The sequence below is a fragment of the Onychostoma macrolepis genome, chromosome 01 (genome assembly GCF_012432095.1).
Source record: "Onychostoma macrolepis isolate SWU-2019 chromosome 01, ASM1243209v1, whole genome shotgun sequence".
Classification (NCBI taxonomy): Eukaryota; Metazoa; Chordata; class Actinopteri; order Cypriniformes; family Cyprinidae; genus Onychostoma; species Onychostoma macrolepis.
Genome location: NC_081155.1, coordinates 30,563,567 through 30,582,480, shown reverse-complemented (window position 1 = coordinate 30,582,480; position 18,914 = coordinate 30,563,567). Strand labels below are relative to the sequence as shown.

Below are 18,914 nucleotides of genomic sequence, written 5' to 3'. Positions count from 1 at the left end.
TATACACATACACACACTACTGTTCAAAAGTTTAAGGTTAGTAAGTTTTTTTAAATTTTTTTATTTATGTATTTATAAAGAAAGAAATACTTTTATCCAGGAAGGATACATTACACTGATCAAAAGTGACAATGTTTTTGTAACAATGTAAAAGTTTTTACCCTATCAAATAAATACTGTTCTTTTGAACCTATTCATAAAACAATCATGGAAAATGCATCACAGTTTCCACACAAATTTTAATCAGCAAAACTGCTTTTAATATTAATAAGGAAATGTACCTGAAAATTCAGCTTTGCCATCACAGGAGTAAATTACATTTTGTAATTTGTATTAAAACAAAAAATTTGTTTTAAATTGCAATATTTCAGTTTTTACTGTAATTTTATCAAATATATGCAACCTTGATGCGCATTAGAGACTTCTTTCAAAACCATTAAAAAATCTTACCAACCCCAAACTTTTAAAATGTAGTGTTTTAAAACTATTTTAGAGAGATATAAAATCTTATATTTTTACAGACATCCTTTGTGTTTTGATTTTTGTTTCTTTGTTGTGTTATCATTGTTTGCATGGCTTCTGAAAATGGCCATGAAGAACATTGATTTTGCTGAATCATGATCAGAGAGATCACAATCAGTTGCATACTTTTTTTTTTTTTTACATTTGTACAGGAAAGCAGTTGATAAGCAATTCCAGTGTATCTAAACACCCACATGCAAAAGAGTGTCCTTTAGTATCAAAGTTGCCTTGATTTTGAAATATTTTTACCATGTTATATATCAAAACACATTAACTTGTTCAGTAATACACATTTGTTTTTAGTACAAACTGTTACATGAAATTTGTAAGTGCACCATATTGATTATACACATTAGTGATTACACTTTAAATAGAATTTCACAAGTCTCATTTAAAGATGTTTATTTTTCACACATTTGATTAATTGCCTTAAATGTATTCATTGCCTTCGATTGTTCAGAAAGACTTTTTTGAAGGTAGATGTTTTCTCCCTAACTGTCAATCAAAATTTGATTACCAAACATCCCGAGGTCACAATGTAGCATGTTAATCCAAAGATATTTATATGCATTTTTATGTACCACAGGTGACCTTAATATGGGGAATCAAGAGCTAGATTAGAAATTCTATATTAAATTGCCTTACTGGTGGTAAGCAATACTTCAATTTTACATCTCTGTATAGTTCTGTATGTAGGTTGTAAAAAGAAATACTGAATTTGTAGTAATATTACCAGCTCATCTTTTCACCTGCTCTTGTTTTATGTTCCGACAGGAAACTGTTTAGCATTTTCTGTATGTCAAATGGAAATGGCTTCTGTCAGAAATGTATGAAGGCATGACGTATTGAATAAAGATATCTCCTGTCCGCTAACACAATTCGAAGTGGCATATGAGTGAGTGGGCCGTAACATTGTCAGTCTTCTGAAGCTATGAAGAGTGAATAATGTGATGCAACTGGAGTTGAACATCCCTTTTCTGCCGCTTGCATTTTGTTTATATTAAAGACAGATGCATACAAGTATGATAGATAGATAGATAATGTTATAACTAAAGAAACATCTTAACATTGTCAATGAAATGCCTACACCCAAATAATACTACTGTAAATATGATCTTTTGGGTTGGCACAGTAATTTACTGTATTAATATTGGCCTGTTCCATGTACAGCTTTGGGTGAGGATGTGCCTGTGTGTTTGGGAACATTAACTCATGCATACTGTTATAGTCCTTTCAGCAAAAGGGGCTTTGTTCAAAACTAGGTCCTTTTTCAGTTCATATTCAGTAATGTCTCCCAACGTTTTTCCAAAGGTCCCATTGTGATTTATCGGTTCACTTACATCTTTGCCTATAGATCTTTTGACATACAAGTTTGGAATGATTTGGAAACATCCCTTAAAGAATGCACTTCATTTCATAGAAGTAAAAAAAATAATACCTAACATTAGCAATTCAATGTATGGTAGCCATAGCATAGATGACTGGCTTGTTTTGGTATAATTGTATGTAAAAACATAATCCACCAGAGGGCGCTAGTTACTCGCATAACAACCAACACTAGTGTGTATTTTCCGAAGTACCATCAAGTTGTACGATTTGAAAATGTATAATTCAATATGTTGGGTCTGATTAAAAAGTCTTAGCAGTACACAAACATCGCATTTATTTGAACCCTTTGTCAGACCCTATATTCCAGACCTGGAACATACTGGAAATGGCTAATGGTGATTAAACATCAGATATTTCAGGCAACCTTGGCCTGACCTCCTAAAAGTCTAAAAGTGATGAATAATCCCACAAAATCCAATTCTGATGGAAAATCCATACAGAGCTGCAAACAACTTAAAGCAGCGCAAAGAGATTCTGTGCACACACAAGATTTTCTCACAAGAGCTGACTATTAAGGAATCAATGATCATTGAGTGATAAATGTCTGAGAGGCCAGAATTAACTGAGCTGTGAAGAATAAAATCCTCAACTCTTTAGAAATAAAACAACACAGCCTTCATGCACGAAACATTTGTTTATCAGACCAGTAAATATTAACAGGCTCTAAATTTTACAGTGTAGACACCTTTCTGGAACAGTCTCTGTACTCTGGTACAGAGGCTATTAAATGTATGAAAATGCATTTCTCCATTAAGTTGCTTGTTCAGAACACAGCATTAACCCATAAAGAGGCATGCTGGGTAATTCATGAGACCATTTTCTCTAGAATGGCTCTGACTTGGACCGGGTCAGTTCTCCCTTTGGTTTCTCTCTGAACTTCACCCATCAGTTTGTTCAGTACTTTCTTATTACCTCCTCTGATAATCTGAACCTGCAACAACAAAGTCAATTTTCAAAAATTATTGCATAATTTATCAAAGTTGGCAAGCAGTTAATTTTATAAACAAACAATAAATAGTTTAAAAGTTTTGTATTTAGTAATAATATTACATATTTGTACCGGCTCAAAATATTTAAGGTTTTTAAGGTGAATTAATGTTTGGATTTACCTCCTCAGGGTGACTTTCCACAATCCTCTTACAGATCTTTTGTAGCTCCTCTTTGTCATTTATCATCCACAAATTCTGCTCCTTCACTATCTGGCCCACTGTCTTCTCTGGAGCCTTCCACATCTCCTGGAAAACCTGTGCTCACCACATACAAACACAAAACAAGCCTGTGACTTAAGCAAAACCTAACACAATATAGCTTCTGACAATTCTTCTGGCATATATATACCCCACAGATTTTTTCCCACTTACTTGCTTGGCAGTTGAAGATGAGATATGACCAGATTCTACAAGATTGATCAGCTCAGCAAGAGCACTTGGAGAGATGGGACTGAGAAAGAGAGGAAGAGATTAGAAAGTAACAACAGATTGCACTCACAGAAAGAGAGAATGTCTCAGAGAGCAAGAATTAGAAACATTAAGACCCAGGAGAACTCATTACTGAATGGGTTAAACACATAATTTGGCCCACTCACATATTAGTTAACTTATTAGAAAACAAGAGGTGATCATTGAGGCAGCTTCTGATCACTGAGCTGGCGAAGTCCCAGAAAAACAATCCCATACATACATCCCCCTGCATGAAGTGAACACAGCTTGCATTATTTATAACTTACTGACTGGAAACTATGTTGGTGAGAAGGAATAAAACAAACAGACTGGAAATAAGCCTCCAGCACTCACACAAAGACACGCTCCCTGTCTCCCTTTTTCTCTTGGAATTATTTATTTTCCAGTGTTTTGGATGCATCACAGCTATTGAATGACTCTACTCAGTGTTGGCTCACCTCTGAGAGACTTTCAGACTCTGACTATTCATATTTCCCATCAGCTCCTTTATTACCCAGCCAATCACCTTCCTCGGTTCTGCTTTGGTCATCTGAACAACACTCTCAAAGTAGTCCATAAGCCCGTCTTCATTCTGAAAGAGTAGTCATCATAGAATTAAAATCTTTTCCATTAATATTAAATACCTATGATGTAAAAAAGAATAAATCATGAGATTTATCCAAAACTACGGAAGCCTGTTTCCACCTCAGAATTTAAAAAAGGCAATTGTGGGATAATATTTAAGAAATAGTCACATCGTGAGAAATGAAGTGACAGTTATGAAATAAAGTTACAATTAAGAGAAATAAAGTCGCCATTGTGAGATAAGACAATTAGAAGTCACAGTTGTGATAGAAGTTACAAGAAATAAAGTTGCAAGAATAAAGTCACAATTAAGTGACGCAGTTGCAATTATGATATATAAAGATAATTGTAAGATGTTCCAACTGTGATTTAAAGTTGCGATTATAAGAAACAGCTGTAATTGTGATATGAAGTCAAAATGAGAAACAGTCGCAACTGTGAGATAAAGACAATAATGGGCAGTCGTAATTGTGAGCTAAAACACAAGAAAGATAGTGATAGTGATAGATAGTGACAAGAAATAAAATTGCAAGGAATAAAGCTGCAATCATGACAGTTATGAGAAGTGATTGTGACATTTACGAGAAATAAAGTTGCAAAAGTTGAGATTATTTTTCTTTATGAGGCAAAATGGAAAATCATAGCACTTACAACTGGACAAGGTAAAAATGCAGTTGGAATTATTATCAGGATCAGAGTGCCTGATGGGAAGTGTTGGGAAGATTACTTTGGAAATGTAATAGGTTACCCTATTTAAAATATAATAAGTAGTGTAACTATTTCAATTACTATATTAAAGTAATGTAACTGATTACTTTTCTGAATTTCAAATTCTATATTTTTTTCTAAACATTTAAAGCAGGCAGGGTTAACCTTACAGTAGCACTCAACACTGATTACTGTCACTTTCAAAATCCTTCATCACTTGAATTAAGATTATAATTTCATTTTAAAGCACAGCCACCACAAAATCAGACTTTAGCACCTCTTTTTACTTTGAGATCATTCTGATGTTAAAAACAGATTTAAAATCACAAGATATAGTTTCATAACTATAATTCTGTTTTTGAAATCAAATCTTTGCATAGCTATGACAGGAAACACTGGCATCTAACAAAGCCCTGGAAAAAAAACTGTTAATCTTAAAAAATAAAAGCATATACACAAACCCAAATAGGAAATAAAAGTCTGTGTCCTAAACTCTGAAACGTTGGTGTCTCATATTTTAGAGCAGTCAATGCAATTTGGGTAAGAAATCAATTAAATCTGTATTTGTGAAAATATTCAGATACAACCCCCCTTTGTAATTGTTAATTTTTTCATGAGAAACTGTAATTTAACTACACAGTTTTTCACAGTAACTGTAACAAATTAGTTACATTTATTTTGTGCCTAAATTATGTCATTCTGTTATATGTAACAAGTTACTCCCCAGCACTGGAAATGTGTGCCATAAAACAAACATGCACAGCTTGAATGTGGACTTCCTCACCACCAGTGTGAAGCTGTGCTCTTGCAGGATGCCATACGTCTCCACTAGCCTTGTCCTTTTCACAGACGGCAGCTCTGGCAACTGGGCACTCAGCCTGCCAATCACCACAACCTGGGCAGGGTCAACGCCAGCAGGCACTGAAGCCTCACTCTCATAAACAAACAGTGGTGGCAAGTTGGGCTCTGGCATGAACCTGAGAGATAAAGAGAGAGACTGTATGTACATGCGACACTGCAGAAGGCGTGATTTAGGCAGGTCATGTGGGGAAACACAAGAACGTGTTCTTATCAGGTACAAAGATAAGCCAGCATTTGTCATGTTCACACAGCGCGAGTGTCATCTCATGGCCTAATCTCCAGCCCTCTCTGTCTCTCTGTCACACCCCTCTCATATATCTCTTTGACCTGAACCAGCCACACACGTCCAGCCACTGTCGGTCTGAAAGTGTCCCCTCCAGTGGCGTTCCATCAGAAGCACGGGTGACTGAGCCCTCTTAAAAATTAATGTAACAGTTTAAGTGAAAAAATTAGCTGCTGTTTTAATCAATTTCAAATGTGCATAACTCACATGCATATATATTTTTCATGCATCATGCTGCAGCTCTGATCACTGCATGAATGCAAGAAACATGCCTCTGATTGGATATTCAAATAAAACATTTGTTTCTCTCAAAAATGCAGCTAAAAAGGCAAAACGGAGAAATTAAATTGACTTCTTTCCACGTAGATAACACATCATAAATACTGTATTGGTTGGTAAGGTTTTTAAAGGAAGACATCTATTTTATCGAAAATGCAGTAAAACAGTAATATTGTGAAATAACTTTTCAATTTTAACATATTTTAAAGTTTTATTCATTCCAGTGATGGCAAAGCTGAATTTTTAGCAAGTCTTCATTGTCACATCATCATCACCATCAGAAATAATACAAAAATGCTAATCTTTTATTGTCAACGTTAGAACATGTTTTTCATGATTCTTTGTTTACTAGAAAGAACTGCATTTCTTTTACATAAAAAAATAATATATATAATAACAGTGTAAATGTCTTGTACTGTCACTTGCTGAGCAAAAGAATAGTTTCTTTAATAAAAAAAAAAAAAAAAAAAATCAACTATTTATAAGTGTTTATATTGGTCATAGTCTGTAGATGGCACTGCATGATTTGCTCCATTTCTTTACTACATTCACCTTCTCTTCCCTCCCTTTTTCTTCATGTGGATCTACAGCCGCATTATCACAGCACAGGCAATGCAATCACATCTCCTCTAGTCTTCCTGTCCTCTTCCTCTTCTGTTTTGTTCCCCCGAACCCTCTCTCTCCCTCCATGTCACCATATTCACTTTCATCCATCTCCCATACTCCCTTGTCTGTCTAGAAACTCAGTTTTTCTGTTGCTTTCCTTTCACCTGTTTTTTTTTTTTTATCATGCACTGTCCATCTTCCTTCTGCTCCATCACTCTTTCCACTGTCCTCTGTTTTTCTTTTTTCTGACTCCCTGTAGCACTCCACAGCATGGAGCAGATTTCATTCACCTGAAAGGATCATAGGGGGTTATACTAACCTGTAGTCTTGCAGGCCTTCCTTATCCCTCATTGGAACTGTGTTACTGGCGAGAGAGAGAGAGAGAGATGGTAATAAATAAGTTATAGTTTAAAAAAAACAGTTGAAAGCAAAGTATGTTATGATACAGCAGATGGTTCTAACAGGCATTCAGAATGGACATACACAGGAAAATATGTAGTTAGTTAGTCATTATTGCACCAAACTGGGAGAAGGGAAAATAGAATAGAATAGAATAGAATACAATTTTGGTGAAAATTAAAATGTGTCCATTTTGAGAATAGTACACATCAGTTGCTCGATGTATTCATTAATAGTGTTATAGAACATGAAGTAGAACATGTTAATTTGAATAATCAAAAGACAGAACCACAATACAAGAAGCAATAGTTGTTGCACCTTCTTCAGTGCCTTCTTAATAAACTTTATTTATTATTAACTACATTTAATAAAGTTTATTTAGCTTATTAAAGGGATAGTTCAGCCCAAAATTTTAATTCTTAATAAATGATGACAGAATTTTCATTGTTGGGTGAACTATCCCTTTAAAAAAGACATTAGCTATCCAGCTGTGAATGCTACTGTACATTAAACTGTATTGTATGGCTTTTGTTTATTTTCAGATTAATCTTGCAATGATCAAGTTGAAGGGGTTTATTTAGCGTTAATGACAAGCTCACTGTCCATTATCCTGATAATTGCTTGCAAATAAATGGATACCAAATTGTGTAGAAATGATGTGAGAAGAAAGAGACCATAAGTCAATTATAGTTTAGCTTCCATTGTGCAAAGATATCTGACCACAGACTGCTGCGACTGGCTAATTAGAATAAAGTATTCCAGAAGGTTGTGTACTAAGCACTAATAGATCGGTGGTTTGTGCTAGCAGATCATATCCAAGAGCAGGAGGACACAGCTGTGAGAAGTGACTTTTATTTCATGGGCAGATGCTCACAATAATACTGCTCTGTCATCTGTAGAGAGCATGAGTTAGTGTGTAAGTCTGGTGCTGTCATGTGTACAAGTCAACACATGACACAGATACTGAGGTCAAATGACCGCATTTATCTTCTGTCACAGACGGACAGGAAAAAGACCAGTATGCAGTATACAGTATGCTGCCCATGACTAAATGCAGCATTTCCTGAATCACTCTTCACCAGTGCGGCAGAATATACTGTGCCACAGCACAAGAAATTATTATGCATTTTGAATTGAACATAAGACAAAAAGATATGTATCACAAAATAAATGCCAGAACAACATGTCTGGCTATTGTGTTTGTTGTGAGACCTATTTCATGGTTTGACGTTGTATGAAGAATCCTTTACTAAATGTACTCGCTGAATCAATCAGATTGGTATCTAACTTGCACAACTGTTCAAAAGTAAGATATTTTAATGTTTTTGAAAAAAGTCTCTTTTTAATATATTTTAAAATGTAGGAAGCAGCCATTACTCCAGTCTTAAGTGCCACATAATGTTCCTTCAGAAATCATTCTAATTTGGTGCTCAAGAAACAATTCTTATGCTGCTTAATATTTTTATGGAAACTGTGATTTTCTTTTTCCCCCCACATTTTTCATGATTCTGTGTTGAATAGCAAGTTTAAAAAAAAACTGCATTTATTTGAAATGGATTTTTTTAAACTATGTTAAAAATCTTTATAGTCACAGTTGAAAGTATCCTTGCTGAAAAAAAAAAAAAACAGTAGAGTACCTAATGACTTTTAGTAATGTCCAGCTTAATTCATAGTTATAATATGTGAATCTTTAATTAGTAACATGCATTGATTTTTAACAAGTTTTTTTTTTGTAATTAATTACATTTTAATTTTCGAAAATCATCAAAACATTACATTATGAAATAAACCTTTAAAATCTATTTCCAAAATTGTATTTTTGGTATTGTACTGTATTCTTATTTGGGTGGTTTGAACTCTTTAAGGTTAGTAGAGGGGGCTCCTCTTCTGTTAGAAACACTGACTAAACCTGAAACCAAGGCTCAGTGTGTGCAATGCGAAGCTCAATGTATGTGATCAGCCATGAGACACTAAACATTTAATCTGACATGAACAATTTTTAGTGGACTTGGGTTTAAAATGCAATAAGGAACCAATATAGAATGTGAGACTCAAACCATGTAAAACACAGATCCTCTAATTGCATTGCTCTGTTCCAATTGATATCACAGGAGAATGCAGTGCTTGTGGAAATATGCCTGTTCTGGGCCTCCTTACCCAGATTTGCTGTCAAATGCTCGGGTCTCATTAAGAACCGTCCCACCGCTCTGTAGAACCTCCATCTGTCTCTGGATCTCATAGTCTATGGAACATGTACCAAGAGAGAGCCAATCAAACTCTAACCACAACCTTCTGCCAATAAAAGTCCCTAAAGTACTTCTGAAATGGTTGCACATCAGCATTTTTCCTCACAACTGCTTAAACGAGCTTTGGGGGGGGACTGTTCTATAGTAGAAAACCTCTGGTAATCCTTTAGTTTTATTACAGCGTTCAGTATAATAGCTGTCTTTATAAGACATCAAAACAAAATGTATTCAATATTCATTCAATTGTATAACTTTCTCTTTTAGGGAACGGTTTAAAATAGGGTTAAGAAAATCATGACATACTCAGCAATTATTTACTCTGTTTACTCTCTCTTTTATTGACAGCACTATTTAATCTTCTCGTCCTTGACAGGCATGTTTATGTGGGTCTTCAACACTCACACACAACTTGGTGGTTGAAATTATTGTGATATGTGTGTGTGTGTGTTTCATCAGCAGAGATGATGGCTTCTGCAGCCTTTATTCAGCAGTGCACATCTTGACAGAGCATTTAACACGAGACAGAGACGGAGTGAGGTGAAAATGCTTATTGTTCATGTTGCTTATCTGGAGTTTGCAGTTTGACTTTCAGCTCTGGCATAATTACACAGAGACACTCATTCCCTCCAACTGATGCCAGGCTAAATCTGACAACCACACAAGAAAAGTGACTTCCAGCTATTACTAAAGCGCGTGAGTGTGTGTGAATACCAATGCTGCATGATTAAAAGATTTCTGAAACCCACTGGCTAAAAGTGTACTTCATTCCCTCGACACGTCTCGCTTTACAGAGGACTGGCAAAGAGATTTTACTGTACATTTGTACTTAAACTAGAAAAGCCCTTCTTCAAACCAGAAGGGAGATCTTGATATCCATAAACTTTTTTCTCAGTATCAGTTGGACACATATTCTTACCTATGGCTTTAGCCAGGTGCCTCACACTGTTGATATTTTTGACTTCTGTCCTCACTCCCAAAGGCTCTCCAGGGCGATGCACGGACACATTGGCATCAACTCTAAGCTGCCCCTCTGCGAGAGGAGAGAAAAATGGATCTGATATGAGAATCACTCCTAACAGTCATTACAATTCAACCATCCACAGCTCTCAAAACCCCTGCTTAACAAACACTGCATACATTTGAATTTGAATGATTTATTTGCATGAAATACAGTATTCTGGAGTGCCCTGTGCACCGCTGAATAGTCTGCACCAGATAAACAATTTGCTGTATTTTGCTTCAGGGGGTTTTGATTAAACAAAAGCTATTGAATTTTTCATCACAGGAAGACAATAGGTTGATTGAGCGGTGACACCTTAAGAAGGGTTGAGAAACAGGTCAGTTATTTTCTCATTTGAATTTGTGAGTCCTACACAAACACTACATTTTATCAATGTTCTTATTTAAAGTGTGTAATTGAAACTATGACTCACTCATATTAGGTTTCAAGAATTCAAACATCTCAGTGCATTCAAAATACAAAAACTTGGAATACAAATAGTTGGAAATGGGAAAAAAGTGAACTCATTGGTGAAGCCATAGAGTGACCATTGATGAAGGAGTCTCACTACAGTCCTTTCGTGGTATACAGCCGAGCCTTCTCCTTTGGCCCTGACAGTATACATACAAAGCCCAGACTTTAAATTTATTCAAGATAATTTTTAGATTGGGATTCGTAAAAAAAAAAAAATTTTTTACATTTGCAATACATCGTTAAAGCATTTCTGCACTTTAAAAAATGCTGGGTTAAATACAACCCAGCGCTGGGTAAAATATGGACGAACCCAGCGGTTGGGTTAAACATTTAATATTCCTGATTTATGACATATGTGAGTCCACATCTGTTTATTAAATATTTGAACACAAAAATTCATGGGCAAGGCTTTCCTCATGATGCACTCTTTAATATAAATCTAGGTGACGAATAGAATACTGTCTGCTGGGCTGGTCAATATATTGAGTATTAACAATTTTGCTGCCAATATAAAATTAAGCAACGTTATGATTGTGATTTTTATTTAGCCATAATGTTTTATAAACACTAGTACTCACTGGACTACATTTCCAATCCAATTTTTCTTAAAAGTTTTCAGCAAACCTTTAATTTAAACTTCAGTAGCAAAGTCAAGTCGGTAGGTTCAATTAATCTCTGTGATTCAGTTCAAAACTGACCTTTCACTAAATCTGATTCAACTATTTGCTTGCTTCATTACTCAAAAAATTTTCTGGAAAATTGCATAGAAATTTTAATGTATTAGATTGTTAAAGTAGTTAATATAATAGTTAAATATTAGTAAGATATGTAAATATCGCAGTTTATTACAATGAAACAATGAAATTAATGTCATTCTTCCTTGTGTTTGTGTAATGACAAACAGTACAGGGAATGTTACTTGATTGTTTTAACTCGATTTGACTGTATTTCACTTCATGCATTAAACATTTTCTATTTACATCTATCTGATTGTTCTATTTAAACGATCTATTTGGTCTATTTGGAGCTATTTGGTCAAAATGATTGTTTTCAGACTGAGAAAACACCCTTTTAAGCTTTTTCCGAGCAAGTACATCAATATTGAGATGTACACTGAAAATAACCATATGGATACTGTGTAGATTACAGACTCTGATAAAGTTGGTGCAAGCAAGGTGATTTGTGTCAGAGACCCAATCATGGGAATAAATGTGTGTAGACATTAAAGGTTCTGATCAATGTTGGCTGTAGGGGATGTATTAAATCACCAGCCATGTTAGCCTGGCAGGTGCCCAGAGCCTGAACGATGAGCTGAAGCTCTCTGACGGCAGCTGCTGCCTCCTCTCCGCAACACATCTCTGGCTCCATCACCAGCTCCATCAGACCTACACCTACAGACAGAGAGACACAGTGTTATATCAGACGCTGTCCACAAAGGACACAGACTCTTCATGTTTCTGTATAAGAGTGAAGAAGCAGCACCTGCTCTGTTGAGATCTATGAGAGTCTGACCCCGTTCATCATCATGGAGACTCTTTCCACTGTCTTGCTCAAGCTGGATCTGTTTGATTTTCACACTCTTGGTTACAACTGGGTTTCTTCTGTGACCTTCAAAATGACTATAGACCAGCATGCCATTCACTGCTATGGGAACCCTCTGCTGAGTGATCTGGTAGCCTGCCTAAAAACACAAACAACAAACTGTTACACAACTAAACAATGGTGCGTATCAGGACCATTTTAATTGCTAGTTTATCTAGACCTAAATATATCTATTACACATCTGTGTCTGGCCAAGGGTTTTCAGACAGCAGGAGAGTGCTAGGAGAGCCAAAATAAAAATAACATTAAAAATTAAATAAAATAAAAGTTAAAATTAACAAATTGTGTCAATATCACCATTTCATTCTGCATTTTAAATACTGGTCAGAACTTGCATTATTAAAATCACAATCATTTTGTTCTACTGACAGCCATGATTTTATTTTTCTCTTTAGGTTTATGCATCCAACAACATAGAGTTAGAGAAAATACAGTCTTAAAGAACTTTCTATTATATATTTTGTACTTTTATTCAGCAACAATGCATTCACTTGATTAAAAAAAAAAAACAGTAAAGCCTTTTATATTATTACTATTATTAATTATATTTCAAATAAATGCTGTTAATTTGAACTTTATATTCACCCTGGGGGAAAAAAATGTATCACGGTTTCCACAAAAATATTAAGCAGCACAACTGGACTAATGGGTGAACGGTTACTATACAATATTACTGTTTTCCGTTTTTGATCAAATAAAAGCAAAATAAACTTCTTTCAAAAATGTTTAACAATTTTTTAAACTTTGTATTTATAATATTTTTAACACAGTATAAATCGGGTCTTTCTATACACATTAAAACATATAGTTGCCTTTTGTATTATAGTGAACTTTTTTGCATTTTTGGATGTCTGTTTTGGATTAGACCTCATCTAACAACCTTAAAACATCATCATTGTGTAATAAAAGAAATCTTTTGTGTCATCACTCATCAGAATCAAATCTGGTGTTTGGCAGGGTTGGGTAGAGTTGAAAGGCCAGGGTTAAGGTTATGACAAAATGAAATCGCATACAGATACTTGTGATCTGGCTACATTTTCAACCTCCTTCAGTTTCACCGCAAAGCAAAACAGAGCACTCGTAACTGTTGCTATGGCAACTCCATGACAAAAAGCCACTAGAAATTTATCATGGTTATTGGCATGCAAAAGCAAAAAAAAAAAAGCAATTAGCCATTACCATCTGTGTGTTGTACCTGATCAACTAATTCATCACGGCCACAAAAAACAAAAACAAAAAAACAAATGTAAGCACTGAAGAAATTAAATCAGTGCCAATGAAGAGTGACAGATTCCTCATAAGTCAAAGATTCCCTCCATTTCAATGTCTGAGCTTTCTCAATGCCAACTCAGCCAGAATCAGTCCTTGCTTACCTTTGATTATTGTGGCTTAAAATTGGTTTTGCAATCTGTTTGGTGCATGTTGTATTACAATATAAATAATACAGGAAAGGATGCCTGCACAAATCATTTTTTCCTGCACAGTCCAAATATATACATTAATTCAATTTTATTTTTAATATTTTGTCTTTTAATTGTGTCAGAATTAAAATGACATTTCTACTTAATCTAATAATACTTTTTAATTATGAGTTAATCTCACATGCTGTATCTTTGGTTCTGAAAGAAAAAATGTAATTTATTTTCTCCAAAGAAAATTATGACGATAACAAATAAATCTTCAAATAAAAAAAATAAATAAATAAATAAAATAAAAAAAAGAGTACATTAAGCTCTGGGGTTGTTATGAGAAAGCATATGCTTCTGTAGAAGCTAAGCATCAGTGCGATTTCAACTTCATTTGAAGAAAATCATGCTCAGTTGTAGAATTCCTGGTGAAGTACTATATTACCCACACTGCTCAAAGGAGATCGACCAATAAGAAAAGGCACTGTTACCATGGAAGCAGGAACTGTAGTAATCTCAACAGTGCCCCCTCCCCCTCTTCAATAAAACATTGAAATCAACATTTTGTTATATGTACTGAAAAATACAGATTAGATAATTGTTCTGAAGTCAATGGATTTTTGGTTAAAGGCCTGAAATAAGGTCTGTGGTTTACACAAGTTCAAGATATTTTACAACATAAAATACAACAGTAATTCTCTCAAAAGGCTAAATGGGACTACAGAGGATGTCGAAAACATCAAACGTCATAACATCAAACAGCTAAACTCCTTTACTCAATAATCTGCTTGCGTTTATAATTGCACTCTTGCAAACTATTCTGACTCAAACTCTCATGCAGTCATGTAACCACCATAGATTGTTTAGATCCTATGTTTAGCTTTTTTACTTCTGCAGATTGTATTCAGGTCTCAAATAAAAGAAATTACAAAATTATCATGCACAAAATATGTAAGAATCATAAAGCTTTGTTTGTCACAGTGCTTATTTTCTGCAACAATTCAAAAGCCAGTAGAATTTTTTTTAATCAAGGGAACCAGGGCGATACTAACTTCTGGGTTGACCTACAAAATTACAACATTACTGCAGTACTCTGTTGTTGTTGTTACTAAATTTATTCAATTATTCACAGTAATTCACAAGTTCATTTCCACATTAAAACGTACAGTCCTTACCTGTTTGTGATTACCTTTTTCTTTTTTTGTAACAAACAAATGTTACAGTGTTGTGAGAAATCTCAGAGATGGCTGAATTGGTTCATGGCTTAGAACTCTTTGTTGAAAAGATTTAAAATTCCTATATTAATAAAAAAGAAGAAGAAGAAGACGAAGAAAAACTTCTGCTACCAAGGCCACTGAGAAAGTGGGCAGTCACTATGTTGATGACTATTGAATCCTGTCGTGATGAATTGAGCGATGCATCACAGGGTACAATTCATTCTTATTTAATTATTTTCTATGCTCTCAGGATATTTACAAAAGGTGTGTTTGGACTGCATTTTTGGTGGAGGACAGTGTTCTCAGAACTGCTAAAACATATTCATGTTTATTTTTTAACTACAACATTAAAAAAAAAAGAAGAAATTATTTGGCTTCACAAATCCAATACCAGAGCTGAAACATTGTTCGGACCAGAGCTTGAATGTTTTAAGCTTTTAAGAGCAGACACTGTTATTCATCTACATTAGTGGCAGCTATTCTGTTTCCTGCCTGTTCAGCATCACTGCTTTATTAAAGCTCAGGGAAAGAAAGAGTGATGCTCTGGATATATGTGCATGTCTCTCTGACAAACGATGGATCCATAAAGCAGCTAATCAAAAATAACAACCATATAGAGTTGGAGGCGTAGGAAAGATGTTCTTGTCCATTGCATTTGTGTCATCAGCACTTCTATCCTTTGGAGTACGAAGATAAAACTAAGAAACGCTGACAGATTCTTTAAGCATTTATATGTGTGCAGCTAAGAGAACTCACAGGCATGTCTGCATAAAAGTAGTGCTTCCTGTCGAATAGTGACTTCCCGTTGATGGTACAGTTGAGAGCAAGGCCTGTCAATACGGCAGCCTCCACACATCTTCTGTTCAGTACCTCAGGAAATGTAGCAGCAAGACATTAAACAGAATTTATAAGTGCAATGAAATGACAGACATAATGCAGATTTATATTGGTGTGTTTATGTATGTGTGTGTGTGTAATTTAATTCATTTACATACTGGCAGTGTTCCTGGTAATGAAGCATCAAAATGTGAGACAAGTGAGTTTGGTGGAGCCAAGAATCTAACATGAGATCCAGAGAAGAGCTTTGATGTGGACTGAATCTGAGCATGGATTTCCAGACCCACAACACCAACCATCTGAGGAAGACTATACAACAAAACCAAAGAGATGAAGAGTTGGTGGCTCTGGAACCGACAGCACTTTATAGTAACTTTCATCATTACATACATTTATTTAGCAACAACACATTAAATTGATCAAAAATGACAGTAAACGCATTTATAATGGTATAAAACACTTTAAAATTGAAAAAAATTGAAATTTAATTGTAATAATGCTTCATAATATTGATGCATTTACATCTGCTTTGAAAGATAAGAGGCTTCTTCACAACATTACACCCAAACATTTTAACAATAGTGTAGTTTAAAAGCCCCTAAAATGGAGTCATTTTGTGAATTCTTTGATCGGAAACTTTTTTTGTATCCAAGTCTAAAAAACTATTATTAGAAACTATTCGTAGGAGTAAAAAATGTGACGACCAGCCACGGTGGTCTCAGTTAAGTATTTGAATGTATTTTAATTAATGAACTGTGATTATTTTGATTGTAATGAGTATTATTAATTAAGGATATTTTATTTTATTTCGTAAAATATTTAAATTAGTTTAATATACAGGCTATTAACACATAATTAACACCATCTGTTTTTCTTTGCAGTATGTCTTAATGGCATATAAAGTATATACATTTTTTCAGAGCACATCTAAAATCAAGGTCAGCAATAAAGTATGGGTCTCAACAGTTTCAAATCTGCAGTCTGTTAACACACATACACCACATTATTAATTCCATTAAACCAGAGAAAGACCATTATTCAAATCCCTCATGTTGATAACAAGAATGTCAGAATGACAACCTATGAACCTCCTACATAACATTTTGGAGGAATTTGATTCCTACCTTTTAGTATGGACTTTGGGCTGAAGTTGAGTTTTGGATCCAGATATCCATAACGTCCTTATCACTAAATTAAAAGTATTAATATGATATAAACTTTGTGATTTATTAGCATATTTCCTTAGATTAAAGAACATTCTGCTGTATCCCGAAGAGGAGGCTGCCATGCTTGTGTTTGTGTGTGGGCAGATGGTACATGTAGTTTTACATAGCCGCCAGGAACTCGCCAGTGTAACGTATGATGATGAAGAAAAAACTTCAACTCCCATAATGCCAGTGGCGCAAAGGCAAAGTTTCCGGCGACTTCTTATGACAGCATTCGCAAACCGCGTATTGATAACTGTGGGGCAGTTGGTGGCGGGAGATTCACGCATGGTCCTGCACTTGAATGATTATCTTTGAGCACTTCTCTGTTTTCAGGGCTTGCCTTTCGGTCGTTTAATTACAATGGCGCTGCAGCAAAACGGGATCGGATCCAAACACAACGGTGACACTTCCAACCACCACCCATCTACGAACGGGAACGGAGAAATCCAGCATGACCGGGCCGAGGGATTCACTTTCACCTCTGAGCCCGCGCTTGAAGACATCCGCCGCATGCAGGCTGAATTCACGGAGGAGAGGAACTGGAACCAGTTCCACAAGCCGCGGAACCTGCTGCTCGCGCTGGTCGGGGAGGTCGGGGAGGTGGCGGAGCTCTTCCAGTGGCGCGGGGAGGTGGAGGAGGGCCTGCCGGACTGGACCGAGCCGCAGCGGGAGCACCTGGCCCAGGAGCTCAGCGACGTGTTGATCTATCTGGTTGAACTGGCAGAAAAATGCCACGTTGATCTGCCTCAAGCTGTCCTCCGCAAAATGGCCCTCAACCGACTCAAGTACCCGGCCAGCAAAGTTCATGGGTCTGCCAAGAAATACACGGAGTACAAGGACTGATGTGGTGATTTTGTGCTGTAGCCAAAGACTCTAGTTACTGAGCAGTTTATTTGAGAAAGCTGATGTCGAGTGCCTTACAGACTGTAAAAATCCAATGTGCTCTTAACGTTGCTGTTTTTCCCCCCCATTTGAACTAAATGTTGGCACTACCACTCTTGCTTTACGTTGAGCTTTTTAGAATTTGTATGTAAGAAACTTGTTTGCCCATTTCTGGCTTAGTTTTAAAGATCTTCATGTTTTTATTTTCACCAAACAGAAGCTGCTGTGGAGAGTACAAGTTGCTTTGCTGTATAGTGTTTTTGCTTCATCACAGTAAAGTGTTTTGCAGCTCACATGGTCTCTGTGCATCTGTTCACTGTTTCAAACATTGAAATTTGCATTTAAAAAAAAAAAATTAGTATTGGAGATGCACATAGTTTCATTGCCACTTTTCTAATATTTTATAAAAATCTATTAGATGGAGAGATTTGTTTGTGGAGAGAGCATTAACGCCTGAATTCAGCCACAAATCTGATCAAACACCTGAACAAGCAAATAAAAATTTAATTAGAAAATTGCAGGCAAGAGTTTGATCAGCATTGGACTGCTGTTAGTTATAGGTTTCAGAATGATAATGGTCGGAACGTTATTGGAGTGAATATATATATATATATATATATATATATATATATATAAAAAAAAAAAAGTTTAGTTCTAGACATTGCAAAATGGGTGCAACTATGAAAAATCCTGTTTGTGAAAATGAGCCAGTACTGTATGCCTGCTCTAAATGATTTCAAAATACACAATTTTGACAGGAGCTCAGTAAAGTTTTATTTATACTGCTAATGTTATAATTCACACTAATTACTTAAAATTACCCGGTTCCATCTGCACACTAAATATCACAACCAAAACCAATGCCAATCAGAGAATTAAAGAACAACTCTGGCTTTCTGATTATCATCTTGTAATGTTTGTTATTCTAATAGTATATAGCTACATCTCTAATTAGCAAAGTAAAGTTCCGG

The 18,914-nt window shown here is 35.5% G+C and overlaps 2 protein-coding genes across 2 annotated transcripts; one reads left to right on the top strand and one right to left on the bottom strand.

Annotated features, from left to right (window-relative positions):
- Positions 1-11: 11 nt before the first annotated feature.
- Positions 12-17,348, bottom strand: gatb (glutamyl-tRNA(Gln) amidotransferase, subunit B). The gene is made up of 13 exons (XM_058785240.1): positions 16,978-17,348; positions 16,012-16,162; positions 15,773-15,886; positions 12,274-12,472; positions 12,060-12,182; positions 10,234-10,347; positions 9,229-9,313; positions 6,992-7,036; positions 5,428-5,620; positions 3,809-3,942; positions 3,273-3,351; positions 3,021-3,155; positions 12-2,842 (listed from the first exon to the last, which is right to left on the bottom strand). The coding sequence occupies exons 1-13, from the start codon at positions 17,346-17,348 to the stop codon at positions 2,717-2,719; spliced, it is 1,869 nt and encodes a 622-aa protein (XP_058641223.1). The 3' UTR covers positions 12-2,716.
- Positions 17,349-17,398: 50 nt separating this feature from the next.
- Positions 17,399-18,236, top strand: dctpp1 (dCTP pyrophosphatase 1). Its single transcript, XM_058785250.1, has one exon. The coding sequence runs from the start codon at positions 17,422-17,424 to the stop codon at positions 17,902-17,904; it is 483 nt and encodes a 160-aa protein (XP_058641233.1). The 5' UTR covers positions 17,399-17,421; the 3' UTR covers positions 17,905-18,236.
- Positions 18,237-18,914: the final 678 nt, after the last annotated feature.

Bases quoted from the DNA above. Each gene is read 5' to 3' on its own strand.
- gatb (XM_058785240.1), bottom strand. From the start codon at position 17,348: ATGCGTGAATCTCCCGCCACCAACTGCCCCACAGTTATCAATACGCGG. The intron at 7,037-9,228 runs GTAAGGAGGCCC...CTCTCTCGCCAG, and splicing joins GCATTTGACAGCAAATCTGG to TAACACAGTTCCAATGAGGG. The intron at 3,943-5,427 runs GTGAGGAAGTCC...CTACTCTTTCAG, and splicing joins AGCACAGCTTCACACTGGTG to AATGAAGACGGGCTTATGGA.
- dctpp1 (XM_058785250.1), top strand. From the start codon at position 17,422: ATGGCGCTGCAGCAAAACGGGATCGGATCCAAACACAACGGTGACACT.